We start from the raw sequence: 18,519 nt of genomic DNA on the forward strand, positions 1-18,519 counted from the left end.
AAGCCTTAGGAACCAAGTTTTGCTGTAAATAAAATCACCAAATTGCAAACAAGTTGCCTGTCGCATGAAATTTGCATTGAAGTCTATGGCAAATAAGTAGCGATCGGTCACAACATGACACTGTAGGAAATCATTAGATGTGATGTTGCAATGTGATCACATTGTAGCGCAAAAAAACATCAGTATATCCCTAGCCTACTGGTCATTACACCTCAACTTATCCGCAGGATAAGCCGTTATTAGGAGATCAATGGGGAGCAACACCCTGCACTTAAATAGGAGATAAACAGCTGCACTTGGCGGTTATTATGCAAAGTATGGGCTGCTGTTTTCCACTGTACATCACGTCGTATCGGCTGCTGCCAGAACAGCTTTCAGTAGATTGGTGGGGGGGGGGGGGGGTGCTAGGTGTAAAACCCTCACCAATCTCATATTGATGACCAGTCTTAAGGTACTGTCACACTAGACGATATCGCTAGCGATCCGTGACGTTGCAGCGTCCTCGCTAGCGATATCGTCCAGTGTGACAGGCAGCAGCGATCAGGCCCCTGCTGGGAGATCGCTGGTCGGGGAAGAAAGTCCAGAACTTTATTTCGTCGCTGGACTCCCCGTAGACATCGCTGAATCGGCGTGTGTGACACCGATTCAGCGATGTCTTCACTGGTAACCAGGGTAAACATCGGGTAACTAAGCGCAGGGCCGCGCTTAGTAACCCGCTGTTTACCCTGGTTACCAGCGTAAAAAAACAAACAGTACATACTTACATTCAGCTGTCTGTCCCTTGCCGTCTGGTTCCTGCACTGACTGCTGGCCGTAAAGTGAAAGCAGAGCACAGCCACAGCGGTGAGTCACCGCTGTGTGACTCACCGCTGTGCTGTACTTTCACTTTACGGCCAGCAGTCAGTGCAGGAACCAGACGGCAAGGGACAGACAGCTGAATGTAAGTATGTACTGTTTGTTTTTTTACGCTGGTAACCAGGGTAAACAGCGGGTTACTAAGCGCGGCCCTGCGCTTAGTTACCCGATGTTTACCCTGGTTACCGGGGACCTCGGGATCGTTGGTCGCTGGAGAGCTGTCTGTGTGACAGCTCTCCAGCGACCAAACAGCGACGCTGCAGCGATCCGGATCGTTGTCGGTATCGCTGCAGCGTCGCTAAGTGTGACGGTACCTTTATGGTTAGGTCTTCAATATGTCAGTCACAGATAAGCCTTTTAAAAGGACTATCTCCCCAACAAGATTTATTACCTATCCATCATGTATGAATGGTGGAGATCCCCCACTGATCACACGAATTAGGGTTTTGTGTTCCCATATGAATGGAGCTATAGTGCACATACAGTGGGGAAAATTATTTGATACACTGCCGACTTTGCAAGTTTTCCCACCTATAAAGAATTGAGGTCTGTTATTTTTATCAGATACACTTCAACTGTGAGAGTCAGAAACTTTAAAAAAAAAAAAAAAAAAACTAAAATCACATTGTATGATTTTTACATAATTAATTTGCATTTTATTGCATGAAATAAGTATTTGATACAGTAGAAAAACAGAAATTAATATTTGGTACAGAAACCTTTGTTTGTAATTACAGAGCTCAGACGTTTCTTTCCTGTAGTTCTTGACCAAGTTTGCACACCGTGCAGCAGGCATTTTGTCTCGCTCTTCCATACAGATCTTCTCCAGATGTTTCAGGGCTGTCGAAGGGCAGCATTGAGTTTCAGCTCCCTCCAAAGATTTTCTATTGGGTTCCAGTCTGGACACTGGCTAGGCCACTCCGGAACCTTGAAATCCTTCTTACAGAGACACTGCCTAGTTGCCCTGGCTGTGTGTTTCAGGTCATTGTCATTCTGGAAGACCCAGCCACGACCCATCTTCAGTTCTCTTAGAGAGAAGGAGGTTATTGTCCAACATCTCATGATGCATGATCCCACCCATCCTCCCTTCAATACGGTCAGTCGTTCTGTCCCCTTTGCAGAAAAGCACCCACAAAGTATGAGGTTTTCCCCACCATGCTTCACAGTTGGGACAATGTTCTCAGGGTTGAACTCATCCTTTTTCTTCCTCCAAACACAGCGAGTGAAGTTAATACAAAAAAGTTCTATTTTGGTCTCATCTGACCACATGACCTCCTCCCATGCCTCCTTTGTATCATCCAGATGGTTATTGGCAAACTTCAAACAGGCCTAAATATGTGATGGTGTGAGCAAGGGGACCTTGCGTGCCTGCAGGATTTTATTCCATGACTGCGTAGTGTTACTAATGGTAATGTTTGAAACTGTGGTCCCAGCTGTCTTCAGGTCATTGACCAGGTCCTGCCATGTAGGTCAGGAATCAGCATAGAACTTTCTAAAAATCATCCTTTAAACCATGAGGCGAGATCTTGCATGGAGCCCCAGACCGAGGAAGATTGACTGTCATCTTGTGTTTCTTCCATTTTTCTAATAATTGTGCGAACAGTTGTTGCCTTCTCACCAAGCTTCTTGCCTATTGTCCTGTAGCTCATCCCAGCCTTATGCAGGTCTACAATTTCGTCCCGGGTGTCCTTAGACAGCTCTTTGGTCTTGGCCATGGTGGAGCGGTTGGAGTGTGATTGTGTGGACAGGTGCCTTTTATTCAGGTAATGCGTTCAAACAGGCGCCATTAATACAGGTAATGAGTGCAGAGTAGGAGGGCTTCTTAAAGAAAACTAACACGTCTGTGATAGCCATTAATCTTACTGGTTGGTAAGTGATAAATTGCATTTTATTGCATGAAATAAGTGTTTGAATTATTTAAAAATCTCACAATGTGGTTTTTTGTTTTTTTATTTTTAGATTTTATGTCTCACAGTTGAAGTGTGCGTACGATAAAAATTACAGACCTCTCCATTCTTTGTAGGTGGGAAAAATAGCAAAATCGGCAGTGTATCAAATACTTATTTTCCACACACACACTCAGTCACTCACTCTCTCACACACACACACTCACTCACACACTCTCTCTCACGCACACACATTCTTGTAATCTGGAGGGTCCTAATGGTAGAAGATTATGTTGATCATAGCCCCTTTATTGTGTCAGTCATGCAGTAACTTTATATTCCTTTTTGCTTAGTTGATAGAAGCCATCCGAAAAGCTATGAATGGTGAACCAGTGGAGAAGATCACCAACAGCCAAGCGCCTTGTGTCATCTTGTAGGAAGCATATGTCCTTACTGTGATTGTGTTCTCTAGGGTGTGATCACCGTTGTAATTCATATTGCGCCCAATATTAGTGTCTGTATAACCACAGTGCCAATAATAGTACAATTTACTACTAGTAGGTATTACTACAGTATTGGCTGCTCCTATGCTGAGCACCATGCTAACATTTCAGTGCATTTTCCAGGAAGTAGTGCTCTCCGACATGTGATCTCCTTTTATCTGCACCCAGTACATCACCTGAGTACAAGATGGCAAGTCCTAATTTCTGCTCGTTATGAAATCCACATGTTCTGTTCTAAACATATGTAGCAATGTGAAGTGTACTTACCTGGAAGGAGTGTACCTATATACATGAGCCAGTGTGACCTTAATAGCGCATCTGTTATACTACTGTTGATTTGCAGTAGCAAATAGCATGTACTTTTAAAGGGGTTTTATTCGAGAACAGTGCCCCTCTTGTTCACATCTGGTATTGCAGCTCAGCCTCGTGCACTAGACTACGGCTCTGCTGCAATGGCACATGCATCCTATGAACAGGCGCTATTTATTGAGGAGTTGGAAGAAGATCCTGTTTTCTATTCTCATATGATCCCTTTGTAGTAGGCCCTCACTTTGTTACATGCCTATGCCAATAAGTGTAGAAAATAAACAACATATTTGATTTTGTATTATTTTGTTTTCACTTCTGTTGTGGGTCTGAGAGTGGAATATTGTGTCTGAATGGACTTATCCCAGTGCACGACAAGAGAACTGCTATTGAATGGAGAAATACATATTTATTTCAGTTTATTGTCACAGCTCCTTAAAGGGGTTTTTCAATACAATAATATTGATATCCTATCATTGGCAGTAGAACTCCGCAGCTCCATCATACTGTTTAATGGCCGCTGCCAGGTACGGCTATTAAGCACTTATTGGAATATGGATTGCTCATCAATATCAGATCAGTGGAAAATCTTTTTAAAGGGTATCTGGCAGTAGTTTTGATCCTAGTAAAATGTTGACAGCGCTAGGAGGGCCAGGTATGCAGAGCCATTAAAGGGGTTTTATTCCAAGATAGATTATCCCATATCCATAGCTTAGGGGATAAGATACTGGTCGTTGTGAGTCTAAATGTTGGGACCCCCAAGATCTCATGAATAGGGTTCTGCAGAGTCCCAACTGAATGGAGTGAAGATCTAGCAAGTACACATTCACTCCATTTATGGTCTGTGGGATAGCCACAGATGGCCGATTTCAATGCTCCTGCTTTTTTCAGCAGTCCCATAAACATTGAATTCACTGGTGACATACCTGCTCGACCCTCCGCTCAATTCGGACACGGCTCTGTCCCAGCGGTCTGATTCCCAGCGATCAGTAAGTTACAATATTTGGAAATCCATTTTAATACATATGGTAACAGAACCCCGGCCTTAGGGCTTGTTCAGATGAGCGTATAACACTGGGGAATAATTTTTAACATCATTTTTTTTTACTTTGATTTTTCTGCTGATTCATACTAAAATAGGCATACTGATTTCAAAACTGTGGTTGGTTTTCTTCTATCTTTTCAGGTTTTTTTCTGTACAGCTTATCTTATTGTGATTACTCTAGGATCGATGGTAGCACTAGTGCTCTCCTTCTGGCCGAGAGTGAGCTGCCTTTGAGTGGGGAGGGGGATGGAGGTCGACCTTGGTGACCGGGAACAGGTTATTTGTCTAGGCTATTCCGCTTCACGTGAGACCGGGCGGCGAGAGGTTGTGCGCCTACAAAATACTCTGAAAGGAGCCAAAATGCAGATACGTAGGGTCTCAGAATGTAGACCATCCTAAGATTTAAAAAAAAATGTTATGTATATTTTAAGATCATCTGACGAAATGTGCATCCAATATAACAGGAAAAATCCCATGACTTCAAAACATTAAGGTATAGGTCTCTTTAGTGTTTTAAAAGCATTTACAATTCAGTAGAAACAGATTTAAAGTTGTGGTAGTCGCCTTCCGTGAAATTATAAATGTGCCATGGTGAGGAAAATAGAAATTTTCTACAAAGCAAAGCAGACATATAAAACACATTCTCCAAATATAAAATCTAAAATATACAAACTTCATACAAAACAATACACTTCACATAGTAAAAGTTTGGAAAACATCTTCTGGTATTTTGTAATAGGGTTGAATTTACAGTGATTGTGGGTAAAGGTGGTGCTGGGGCCAATCTATATACTGCAGTGGGCAGAGTCCTTGAGAAGGGCAGGAATAGGATGGCGGTGACTACATGACAGATTGATGATGATGATATTAGCGGATCATTTCCTTAGTTGTTTCTGAGGTCTGGATTCACTGACATATATTAGCCAACAGCCTAGAGCAGTGTTCCCCAAGTTCGGTCCTCAAGAGCCACCAATGGGTCATGTTTTCAGGATTTCCTTAGTAATGCCCAGGTGAGAACTCCATAATCTAGACAGGCATCAATTCCATCACCTGGGCCATACTAACGAAATCCTAAAAACACAACCTGTTAGTGGCTCTTGAGGACTGGAGTTGGGGAACACTGGCCTAGAGAGATGGGATCTTACAGAAGCAAGTAGGAAACCTTCATCAAACTTGGTATACACTCTATTTGGCAAAAAAATATATAATGTAGCTTGGTCCTCAAGTATGGCTGTGGTATTAAGCTTAGAGTAGTACCTGTTTACCAAATTCATTTAATCCACTGATACATATTTTACTACTAACGGGGTTGCAGAGGGTCAGAAAAAAATGGCTGCTCTCTCCCAAAAAGGACGCTGCTGGCTAGACATTGAGTGTGGCATTAAAGTTTTGTCAAAGGCCGGCTTAATACTACTACATTTCATAGTCCATGTCCGGATCACCATTTCTGGACCGATTGTGAGTTTTGTGACCTGAACTATCGGTTTCCTACATTCTCATGAGGCTGGTAGTGAGGAGAACTGCAGTCAGTTGGGAAATTAAGGTCCATACATGACCCTGAAATGCTGATGTGAGAGGCTGGTCTAATTCACTTTAATGGAACGACGCTGCAGTATGAGACTCAACCCATGTACAAGTGTGGCGCTTTCAAGTGAAAAAAAGCAGCCATGTTTTCCTACACCTGGACAGCTCCTTTAATCCAGATCAGTTGTCACATTTGCCTAAACTATACTCCCAAGTGTAATCCAAAAACTTTTTTAAAGATATGATACTATGACTTGTTACTTATTAACAACATACCTAAACATAACATCCATAAACTTTAGGGTGCTTAGGTGCAGTTCGTGTTCACAGACCGTGCTCGAATCAGAAGATCTGGCTTGACGGTCGTGTCTCCTGACCTGGTAACTGCATCATAGGCGCACATATGAAGCCGTGAGTGCAGGTTCGGTCAGCAGGCCCCGGGGTTTGGCTGGGTCTTCTGATCCGACCATGATCCGTGTGTCCTATACATGCGAAACTAGCTCTACACAGAAGGCTGCCAGCAACATGTATAGGGTTAACCTGTGCAAATAAAAAATTGATTAGAGGTTCTTAACTGTTGGAAAAATCTGATTAATACTGCAAGGTTGTCTGAAACAGATGGGCTGCTAGAGATACAGCATAACCAATGCTACAACTTTTACAATCCTTAGCGGTTTGTTTCATGTCTCAGTTCAAACTCCAAGTTTGTTCTTCCTGCTTTATTATTCAGATGTTTTTATACAAAAATATAGAAAAATTGTAAAAAAAAAAGTTGTAGAAATCCTCTTTAAAAGTTGTTCCAAGGAAATTTCTATAGTTACCATTGCTCATTAGAAATGATACTTAATATTAACAATATATAATTCTGAACCACATGTCTAATGCCAGATCGGCACACACCACCTTAGCCTGTGCTAGATTGCAGGTCAGATTGGCAGCTGGTTGTGGCTGGCTTTTATCATGCCATGTAGTCTTCTAGTGTAGAAGAACAAGCAACCTTTGAACTTTTCGTAAGAGCGCTGCAGAATTAGTGAGACACTCATTGTCGTAATGAAAATTAGTTTATACCCCTGTTAATATACATCCTCATCACCCAGATCATGAAGTTCCTGTACAAAGACCGGAAACTCAAATAATTAGTTCCTTGGCACCAGGAGTGTACAACACAGTGCTCTATTGGAGCAGGTTGTCGTGAAAATACTGGGACAAGCAGGGAATATATAGTGTCTCCCCCGCCTTTCCCTATATACAGATCACTGGTATCAGTGATTATACATACAGCTGCCTTAAACACTCTCCTTCCTTAGAAGGATCGCACAAGTGTATCTTACCAAGGCTTTACAGTATTTCATTATTTTGTTATCACTAAATTGGATCTTTGGGGAAAAAGCATAGATCTGACATTCTTGTGTTAGTGTTAACCTTTCTGTATTTCTAAAGGGCATAGCTTTACAGGTCCGTATTATTATGGACCCTTAAACACTCTGCGTTCTGTCATATGGGGCGTGTGGTTTTCTGCATTAAATGCTACATTGTGAGACTAGACCTCCATGCAAACAGAGGTACAATATAGGCCCATACCAGGTTATGAGCACTATACAATGAATACACGGATCTGTAATGTGGCGCATGTGTGACCTTAAGGGCTGTAATGCTGAGATTGATCCCAGTGCTCTACAATGTTCCGATGGCCCATGTTGGCACTGCTTAGTCCATGACACCAAATAAGATGCTGCTCTGGACTATTCTTCTATGAGAAATACTGTGAATGTAGCTAACCAAAGCTGTACAACAGCTTACGTATCTACTTACAAGGACGGTCCATGTTAACAACTATTTAGCGTGCTACAGAGCTATCTCTATTAGTGCTCTTACATGAATATACATTAGGATTTAGTAAAAAAAATAATAATTGTTGTAGATGTTTAACAAGTTACAACCGAATTGTGAACATCTTAAACATCTACCGGAATTAGTTCATGTCAATACATTCATCTTGTAAGTGTCTCTGGTGCATTCACAGTTCATTTCTTAGTTGCCATGCATTAAACGCACCTCTCCATATCTGTTCCGCCTCCAGATTAGGTGCTATATGTAATGTAATGTACAGATTATTAGATTGTAGAGACAAGCCAACACCACGGTTTTTACCAACCCACAAATGGCCCCAGTGTTCTCATCTACCTAAATCCAATCAAGCCATTGACGATTGATCATCCTAATGCACATAGGTCATCCGTGATTGTGTAGACCACAGCAGGTGCTGTATTGTACATAATTTTGTATGATGCCTCTCTGAAAAACAGCTGCCTTGATCTAGGTAACGTGGTACCAAACTCATTTATGCAGTCACATCCCGAGGCCTTATGATTGCCTCATCCAGTCCCAGGTACTCTGGGTTTTCTGCAGTTGGTGTGGTATATCCATTCTGTGTAGGGTTAGGTTCACTTTCTGCTTTGAGTTCGTGATTCCAGTAATAAGGATTGTCAAAGGCTTGAGTAAAAGAGATCGGCAAGTACATTCCCGAAGGTGGAAGATAGTCTGGGTTTTCCACAGCAGCCATTGCTGTCGGACTCCTCGGATCCCTTATCAAACCATTTCGGCACAGCTGTCCCTTCTGCCTCTCCAGTGTGGACACTGATGTTCTTGGTGTCTTCACAGGGGAGCGACTTCTGCTTTGTTCTTTTTGGTTTACATATTCTGAAAGGAAAAAAAAAACAATTTAGATGAGACCAGAGCTAAAGCTTAGGTAGAGTAAAGGGATTGTGCAGATTAGGAAACTCATTTTTGTGTACTAAAAATTATTATAGAGGGGTTTTCAGATCATGATTCTTGTGTGTTAATCTGAGTATAGAGTGGATCCAAGAAGCGTCCCTTGCTCTAGAGGACCTGTCCCATACTGCATTACACACTGAAAACTCATTGATTTAGATGGATATTGTGTAATATTTAATATATCTTATGGCATCACTGTAGGCTTTTCCAGAGATTACTGCTGATCACTGGGGTAACTGCAGGGGAACACTGTAATCAGCTTATTGCCATGGCATAAGTAGGACTTTCTTCCTGTTACATATAGATGCATGTCCCTGAGCTGACTGTGCCTATTTGACTAAATGTTTTGTGGATATACATACACTAAGATTCCTTGGGCCCACCAGGAAAAATGAATTTGAGGATCTGCTGTCTACCTATACTGATTCATAAATACTGTAAGGTGACTACCGGACACATAGTTGATGGGAGGTATGTAGCACAGAGGTGGTTGTCCTCTGTGATGTAAACCTTGAGTATTGCTCTAGTGCACATAATACTAAGAGGCTTGTTTTGTGCATCTGGGCCAGGTTTTACGGGCAGCCTGAGAAATGGGTGGGTCTGTGGGCAGCCCACATACCACACCCCTGGGTGTGGTTCACAGTGTGTATTGGAGTCTGTTTGTTATGGTCTGTGTATGTGAAGGTAAGAAGACCTTTTGTGTGATGTCTCCAGAGTGAGCCAGTATTCTGGATGTTATCCAGCCTGTATATCCAGGGCTGGCTCAAAAGACTTTGTCGGAACTGTTTACTTTGTTTTGTCTACACTAGAAGGCCATTTATTTTCCATTACTTGTGGCATGGTTTATGAAGCACCAATAAATCAGCATGGACATTTAAATGGAAACAGTTCCTGTGTATTCCGATTGTGGAATTCATTTTTTTTTTTCTTATTTGAACACTAGACACTTTATAGGCGCACCGATTGCTCTATGGACCGATGAGCAATATAAACCTCATTATCTTTGTCTTTTTCCCCTTAACGACTACACTCCCCGATGACATCTCATTATTGAGAAAATAAACGTGTTGTGAGGAATTTTTTTCTGGGACATACTTCATACACTTGGGTACTGCCCATGTTAGGGCAGGAGCACATGTAGAGGGCACGACAGGGCAGATAGACTGGACGAACTGCCTAAAGCTAATGATGAAATCCCTTTGAATGTGACATCCCTATGTCTCAAATGGGTGAGATCCACACTTTTTTATTCACATGTTTATGCACTATAGCACTTAAAACTTTTTTTTGCCCTGCTAATTTCTGTCTAGGATATATTAGGCCTTAATGTAGTCCTAGGTTTACCTTGCTTAATCTGTTCAGAATATAGGAGGCCCTATTGTGGCCAAGGATTTGTCCTTATCTGACCGGGCATTATTTGGGATTTTATAATAATAATATTAATAAGTTATGTTTTAATGAATCTTTCTGCGCTATATGATAATTAGATCATGAGAGATTAGAACCTGCCAATATTAGCAGGTAGTTAAGCTACAATAGCAAAATACCAGTCATAAATTCCCAGATACATATATCTAATGGTGACTCATCCACAATATCATCACAGGAGAAAAAGAGTCCAAAAAGTTGCCAATAAGTTACAAAAATAACAATATTTATTTGAACAATCAAATACTAGTTTACACATTAAAATTCCACAATGTTCCAAAAATTAAAGTACCGTATATATTCTCGTATAAGCCGACCCAAGTATAAGCCAAGACCCCTAATTTTGCCACAAAAAACTGGGAAAACTTAATGACTCGAGTATAAGCCTAGGGTGGGAAATGCAGCAGCTACCGGTAAATGTCAAAAGTAAAAATAGATTCCAATAAAAGTAAAATTAATTGAGACATCAGTAGTTTAAGCGTTTTTGAATATCCATATTGAATCAGGAGCCCCATATTATGCTCCATAAAGTTTATGATGGCCCCATAAGATGCTCCATACAAAATAAGCCCTATATAATCCTGCATAAAGTATAATAATGGCCCCATAAGATGCTCCATAGAGATATTTACCCAATATAATGCTACACAAACGTTATGGCCCCATAAGATGCTCCATGAAGATATTTGCCCCATATAGTGCTGCACAAACGTTGATTATGGCCCCATAAAGATATTTGCCCCATATAATGCTGCACATGGCACCATAAGGGCAGCACGGTGGCGCAGTGGTTAGCACAGCAGCCTTGCAGCGCTGGAGTCCTGGGTTCTAATCCCACTCAGGACAACATCTGCAAAGAGTTTGTATGTTCTCTCCGTGTTTGCGTGGGTTTCCTCCGGGTACTCCGGTTTCCTCCCACATTCCAAAGACATACTGATAGGGAATTTAGATTGTGAGCCCCATCGGGGACAGCGGTGGTAATGTGTGCAAACTGTAAAGCGCTGCGGAATATGTTAGCGCTATATAAAAATAAAGATTATTATTATTATTATAAGATGCTCCATAAAGATATTTAACCCATATACTGCTGCACAAACGTTATGGCCCCATTAGATGATCCATAAAGATATTTGCCCCATATAGTGCTGCACAAACGTTAATTATGACCCCATAAGATGCTCCATACAGACACTTGCCCCATATAGTGCTGCACGAAATTGATTATGGCCCCATAAGATGCTCCATAGACTATTATGCCCCATTTGCTGTTGTTGCAATAAAAAAAAAATCACATACTCACCTCTCGTCGCTCAGGCCCCCGGCACTTTAAATATTCACTTTTCCTCTTTCCGGCCGCCGCTCCGTCTTCAGCGTCTTTTGCACTGACGATCAGGCAGAGGGCGCGCACTAAGGGTATGTGCACACGATGCGAAAAATGCTGCGGGTCCGCAGCAGTTTCCCATGAGTTTACATTACAATGTAAACCTATGGGAAACAAAAAACGTTGTGCACATGCTGTGGAAAAAAACGTGCGGAAACGCAGCGGTTTACATTTCGCAGCATGTCACTTCTTTCTGCGGATTCCGCAGCGGTTTTACAGCTGCTCCTATAGAAAACCGCAGTTGTAAAACCGCAGTGAAATCCACAGAAAAAACGTGGTTATCCGCAATAAATCTGCAGGGCAAAAACACAGCGTTTTTGCCCTGCAGATTTATCAAATCCGCTGCGGAAAAATCTTCAGTGGACCATTATACGTGTGAACATAGCCTAACCAGGTCACTGCAGAAGACGCTGAAGACGGAGCGGCGGCTGGAACGAGGAGAGGTGAATATCGCGCAGCGCTGCGCTCCCCCACCCCATTATACTCACTTGCTCCTGGCGCAGTGCAGTCCCTGGTTCCCCAGCGCCGCAGCTTCTTCCTGTATTGGGTGGTCACATGGTACCGCTCATTACAGTAATGAATATGCGTCTCCACCCCTATGGGTACAGGAAGAAGCTGAGGCACTGGGAGAACCAGGGACGTGCAGGGACCGCGCCGGGAGCAGGTGAGTATTATTAGACAGCCCCCACTCCCCCTCCCCTGCCAACCCCTGGGTATGACTCCAGTATAAGCCGAGAGGAGGACTTTCAACCCCAAAAAATGGGCTGAAAATCTCGGCTTATACTCGAGTATATACGGTATAATGATTTTATCATCAATGCGACTATATCCATAGATGCAAAAAGTGACCCAAGAATACAGAACGGGTCTTGTAATGCCCACTGCAGGTTCAAAGAATCATACAGAAAGGCATGATGTCCATAATAATATAAAGTGCATGTAATCAGGGAAGTGGTAACATTTGGACACGAAATGCCCGTTGGGGTAAGGTGACCAGGGTGTCCAGACGGGACTTCTACACTTATGGGTAATTATCCTGCTTACTCATTCTTACTACTTTGGATTATGCGCACAGAGGCATATAGTGATTAAGGGATTAACTGTTTATACTGATGCACTACATACAAGAATCACTATATATTAGGTACATGCACTTTATATTATTATGGACATCATGCCTTTCTGTATGATTCTTTGAACCTGCTGTGGGCATTACATGTTCCGTTCTGCATTCTTGGGTCACTTTTTGCATCTATGGATATAGTCGCATTGATGATAAAAATCCATATACTTCAGGTAGTTAAGCTGTAGAATCTGAGCCCACCAAACAATCATCTGGTTTCAGGTGGTTTAATCTAAACCTAATTCTAGTAACCGAAAATCTTTATCTCATGGCACATCTCTTGCTGCTTAGATTTTCTTTATTATTCAATAATTGAGAATGAATTCTCCAGCATTTATGCATGGCTAATATAAATGACAACCACTTTAGGGGTTACAAGTTTACAAAAAGGATCAGCTTTTTTTTTCCCTAAAAAATGCCACTTTTGTTCATTGACTGTATTTGGTATTGCACAATACAACGTGCTTGGAAAACAAAGCAGATGCTTTTTACCTAATCTGGACAGACCAGTTTGCCTTACTGTTTGGATCATATACTGAGCCTTGAAAAATGATTTACAGAGGAAGTAACAGCCCTGAAAGTTACTATCAAGATTTGATAACTGCTTTACAGCTAGTACCTGGAGGGTATACAGGAGATCCTGGTGAAATGAGGCCATCTGTCTCCAGTCCTCTTCCATCCACTGTGTCCCTTATTCCGAGAAATGTGGGGTCTTCACAATACCTGTGTCTAAGGCTGTTTTCTTTGGGGTGTGGAGGATCAAACACATAGTCCCCTTCACTCAGATCATCGGACACACTGGCTTCTGACGTGTGTGATAAAGTTCGAGACAAAAGAGTTTCAGCATGGCCAGTATCATCCATCAATATTTGGTCTATCTGTGTCTCTGCTTGACTCTGGTGAGAAAACATGGAATACAAAGTGAAGAACTTCCGTTTATGCGACGCAGCATTTCATTAAAGGGAACCTGTCACCTTAATTTGGCAGGACTGGTTTTCGGTCATATGGGCGGAGTTTTCGGGTGTTTGATTCACCCTTTCTTTACCCGCTGGCTGCATGCTGGCCGCAATATTGGATTGAAGTTCATTCTCTGTCCTCTGTAGCACACGCCTGCGCAAGGCAAGATTGCCTTGTGCAGGCGTGTACTACGGAGGACAGAGAATAAACTTCAATCCAATATTGCAGCCGAAAACCGGTGACAGGTTCCCTTTAACAGATTTTTTTTTTAAAGACTTTGATATTTTGGAATTAGCTTTTGAAATCACATGCTCCTATTGCTTTTCATTGAAAGGTGCTTAAAGCTGAGACTTATCCACTGATATTTTATTATCCCATGTTTCTTTAGACCTCTTTATGTGCCTAAATGGGAACAGATAACCATCTGACGTGCAAGGCAAGGTGGTCTCCTGATGATGAAGGATCAAGTAGTTTATAAAGTTAATTTTCCAATCCTTTGTTCTCAGTGGTGATGAGCCACTGCCAGGGCTTAAAACACATAAATGCTTGATCATTATGGATTAGTTGGGGAGCTGCTGGGCAAATGTTCAAGTTTCTCGTGTATGGGCATGACAAACATCACATAGCTGAACATTCATTCACCTCAAATTTATTTTAACAGGCAATGTCAGGTAGGTTGAAGTCCAATGTGCCAATTCTTTCAGTCTGCCTCCAACACACAAAACTGACCAACTTTAACAGGCATCTTTATTTGGTTACTACAGTTTGCACAGTAAATTCTTCAGTAGATGAACTCTACACTGAAAAGAAGGATTTGCATACTTATATAATGTAGGTTAAAACGTGCCCTCATACCTGGGTAGAAGATATTCGACTGCGATGTTCTACTGTTGTATCATCACATCCAAAAAATCCCTGGTGAGGAACCAGGTACTCCTCGGCATCCACCAAATTCTCCATGGCCGCATCTTGCAACAGACTACTGTAGAACTGAGTAGTCAAAGGGCTGGACTGGGCCATGAGTTCTTCATCCTGCAAGTCACTATAAGTTAGAAGGCTCTAGTTGACCCAGAGTGACCTTGCAACATGTTATTTTAAGCACACCCTTATGTATATACCTCAATGACCACAAAGCGGCTTGGATCTCGAGCCATGCGGGAAAACTCTGTGACTAGCTCCCGAAACTTGGGTCGAGACTCTGAGTCAATCATCCAACCTGGTGAGAAAGGATAGGGTGTCAGAATAGAATATTGTACAGTATTATATTCTATATATATATTATTAGGAATTAAGAGTTTGCAAGTTGGAGACCACCATAACTTACACTTCACCATGATCATATATACATCTATGGTACACACAGGAGGTTGAGGGAGTCTTTCCCCTTTCTCTAGGAGATCTGGAATCTCTCTTGCTGGGATCCCATCATAAGGCTTAGCCCCAAAGGTCATCAGCTCCCACACAGTAACTCCTATAATGTAAAAGAGATAGATGATGATATGCTTGTAACCTTGTTTGTAGGGCTCCTGTATATTGATCAAGATGACTCTACTCACCATAGCTCCATACATCACTCTGATGGGTGAACCTCCGATGCAGAATAGATTCCAAAGCCATCCATTTAATGGGAACCTAGAGAACCAAAAGGAACATAAATAAGCCCATTGCTGGATTTCTCTGGTGCCTGATATTCTCTGGTGCCATCAGTGACTTTAACATTGAAAAGTGGGTGGTGAACAGTCAAAAACAAGCCATGTGCATAGAATACAAAAGGGTAAAGTGCTGGTATGAAATTAGAAATACAGATTTCTTCTAGCTGCAGCGCCACTCTTGTCAATGGAAAGAGGGTGAAATGTGTTACAAATAAGCAACAAAATCTGCAGTAAAATCTCCATATAACACATGCTACGGGACCTTTGATACTTAATTTACTGGGTATGTTGATCAATCGTATTCTCATAAATATTTTTTGAGCCCGGAGCATGCAGTTTTTGTTTGATGACTGTTGTGCTCTAAGCCCAATTCTCAAAACAGATTTCATCAAGATATGGGACATCACAGCTTGTTACCTTTCCCCCATCTGCGTGATACTCCGTTTCATCCACATCCAGCAACCTTGCAAGCCCAAAATCTGTGATTTTTACATGAGTTGGGTTTCTCACCAAGACATTCCTTGCAGCCAGATCCCTGTGCACTAAACGGATGTCTTCTAGATATGTCATCCCCTGTGACGAGCAAAAATATATATTTTTAATCAAGTCATTTTTATTGATTTTCAGAAAGAAGAAAACGTAAAAAATGAAACCATGTCCTCCCACCCCTCTAAAAAGGACCTGTCACTTTCCATACATATATTCTTTTACTTGGCATAAATGCCTCTAATCTCCTAAATCTGGGGCTGTTTTAATTCTGTTCCTGATCCTCTCCATTCCTATAATCTGGCCCTCTCTTCCCTACATGTACACCTAGTCTTTATAGACAGCTGTGTCTTCTCTGTGGACACCTTATTGAGAACCATACTTACATAGCTAAAAAAGAAAGACATAAGATTTATATACAGGGAAGAGGCCATCTCTCAGAAATGGAGAAGCACAGAAACAATACCAGAAAAGAAAAGAAAGAGACACTTACACCAGAAAACTATATACAGTACAGACCAAAAGTTTGGACACACCTCATGTAAAGATTTTTCTGTATTTTTATGACTATGAAAATTGTACATTCACACTGAAGGCATCAAAACTATGAATTAACACATGTGGAATTATATACAGTACTTAGCAAAAAAGTGTGAAACAACTGAAAATATGTCTTATATTCTAGGTTCTTCAAAGTAGCCACCTTTTGCTTTGATGACTGCTTTGCACACTCTTGGCATTTTATTGATGAGCTTCAAGAGGTAGTCACTGGGAATGGTTTTCACTTCACAGGTGTGCCCTGTCAGGTTTAATAAGTGGGATTTCTTGCCTTATAAATGGGGTTGGGACCATCAGTTGTGTTGAGCAGAAGTCTGGTGGATACACAGCTGATAGTCCTGAATAGACTGTTAGAATTTGTATTATGGCAAGAAAAAAGCAGCTAAGTAAAGAAAAACAAGTGGTCATCATTACTTTAACCCCTTCATGACCCAGCCTATTTTGACCTTAAAGACCTTGCCGTTTTTTGCAATTCTGACCAGTGTCCCTTTATGAGGTAATAACTCAGGAACGCTTCAATGGCTCCTAGCGGTTCTGAGATTGTTTTTTCGTGACATATTGGGCTTCATGTTAGTGGTAAATTTAGGTCAATAAATTCTGCGTTTATTTGTGATAAAAACGGAAATTTGGCGAAAATTTTGAAAATTTTGCAATTTTCACATTTTGAATTTTTATTCTGTTAAACCAGAGAGATATGTGACACAAAATAGTTAATAAATAACATTTCCCACATGTTTACTTTACATCAGCACAATTTTGGAAACAAAATTTTTTTTTGTTAGGAAGTTATAAGGGTTAAAATTTGACCAGCGATTTGTCATTTTTACAACGAAATTTACAAAACCATTTTTTTTAGGGACCACCTCACATTTGAAGTCAGTTTGAGGGGTCTATATGGCTGAAAATACCCAAAAGTGACACCATTCTAAAAACTGCACCCCTCAAGGTACTCAAAACCACATTCAAGAAGTTTATTAACCCTTCAGGTGCTTCACAGCAGCAGAAGCAACATGGAAGGAAAAAATGAACATTTAACTTTTTAGTCACAAAAATTATCTTTTAGCAACAATTTTTTTATTTTCCCAATGGTAAAAGGAGAAACTGAACCACGAAAGTTGTTGTCCAATTTGTCCTGAGTACGCTGATACCTCATATGTGGGGGTAAACCACTGTTTGGGCGCACGGCAGGGCTTGGAAGGGAAGGAGCGCCATTTGACTTTTTGAATCAAAAATTGGCTCCACTCTTTAGCGGACACCATGTCACGTTTGGAAAGCCCCCGTGTGCCTAAAAATTGGAGCTCCCCCACAAGTGACCCCATTTTGGAAACTAGACATCCCAAGGAACTTATCTAGATGCATAGTGAGCACTTTGAACCCCCAGGTGCTTCACAAATTGATCCGTAAAAATGAAAAAGTACTTTTTTTTCACAAAAAAATTCTTTTAGCCTCAATTTTTTCATTTTCACATGGGCAACAGGATAAAATGGATCCTAAAATGTGTTGGGCAATTTCTCCTGAGTACACCAATACCTCACATGTGGGGGTAAACCACTGTTTGGGCACATGGTAAGGCTCGGAAGGGAAGGAGCGCCATTTGACTTTTTGAATGAAAAATTATTTCCATCGTTAGCGGACACCATGTCGCGTTTGGATAGCTCCTGTGTGCCTAAACATTGGCGCTCCCCCACAAGTGACCCCATTTTGGAAACTAGACCCCCCAAGGAACTTATTTAGATGCCTAGTGAGCACTTTAAACCCTCAGGTGCTTCACAAATTGATCTGTAAAAATGAAAAAGTACTTTTTTTTCACAAAAAAATTATTTTCGCCTCAATTTTTTCATTTTCACATGGGCAGTAGGATAAAATGGATCATAAAATTTGTTGGGCAATTTCTCCCGAGTACGCCGATACCTCATATGTGGGGGTAAACCACTGTTTGCGCACTCGGCAGGGCTCGGAAGGGAAGGCGCGCCATTTGACTTTTTGAATGGAAAATTAGCTCCAATTGTTAGCGGACACCATGTCGCGTTTGGAGAGCCC

General features: G+C 41.5%; 2 protein-coding genes across 3 annotated transcripts in view; one reads left to right on the top strand and one right to left on the bottom strand.

Annotated features, from left to right (window-relative positions):
- MIEN1 (migration and invasion enhancer 1) overlaps positions 1 to 3,849 on the top strand; it is a 5,865-nt gene extending 2,016 nt beyond the window's left edge. Inside the window, exon 4 of the mRNA XM_069751650.1 lies at positions 3,095 to 3,849. Coding sequence (XP_069607751.1) covers positions 3,095 to 3,178 — 84 coding nt within the window. The 3' untranslated portion in view covers positions 3,179 to 3,849. The remainder of the gene's footprint in view (positions 1 to 3,094) is intronic.
- Positions 3,850 to 5,083: 1,234 nt separating this feature from the next.
- ERBB2 (erb-b2 receptor tyrosine kinase 2) overlaps positions 5,084 to 18,519 on the bottom strand; it is a 144,895-nt gene continuing 131,459 nt past the window's right edge. For both annotated transcript variants that reach the window (XM_069751649.1, XM_069751648.1), the window contains 7 exons: positions 15,853 to 16,008; positions 15,340 to 15,415; positions 15,108 to 15,254; positions 14,902 to 14,999; positions 14,639 to 14,815; positions 13,446 to 13,722; positions 5,084 to 8,819 (listed from right to left, as the gene is read on the bottom strand). In XM_069751649.1, coding sequence (XP_069607750.1) covers positions 8,461 to 8,819; positions 13,446 to 13,722; positions 14,639 to 14,815; positions 14,902 to 14,999; positions 15,108 to 15,254; positions 15,340 to 15,415; positions 15,853 to 16,008 — 1,290 coding nt within the window. In that variant the 3' untranslated portion in view covers positions 5,084 to 8,460. The remainder of the gene's footprint in view (positions 8,820 to 13,445; positions 13,723 to 14,638; positions 14,816 to 14,901; positions 15,000 to 15,107; positions 15,255 to 15,339; positions 15,416 to 15,852; positions 16,009 to 18,519) is intronic.

The sequence above is a fragment of the Ranitomeya imitator genome, chromosome 2, assembly GCF_032444005.1.
Source record: "Ranitomeya imitator isolate aRanImi1 chromosome 2, aRanImi1.pri, whole genome shotgun sequence".
In the NCBI taxonomy this organism is placed as follows: Eukaryota; Metazoa; Chordata; class Amphibia; order Anura; family Dendrobatidae; genus Ranitomeya; species Ranitomeya imitator.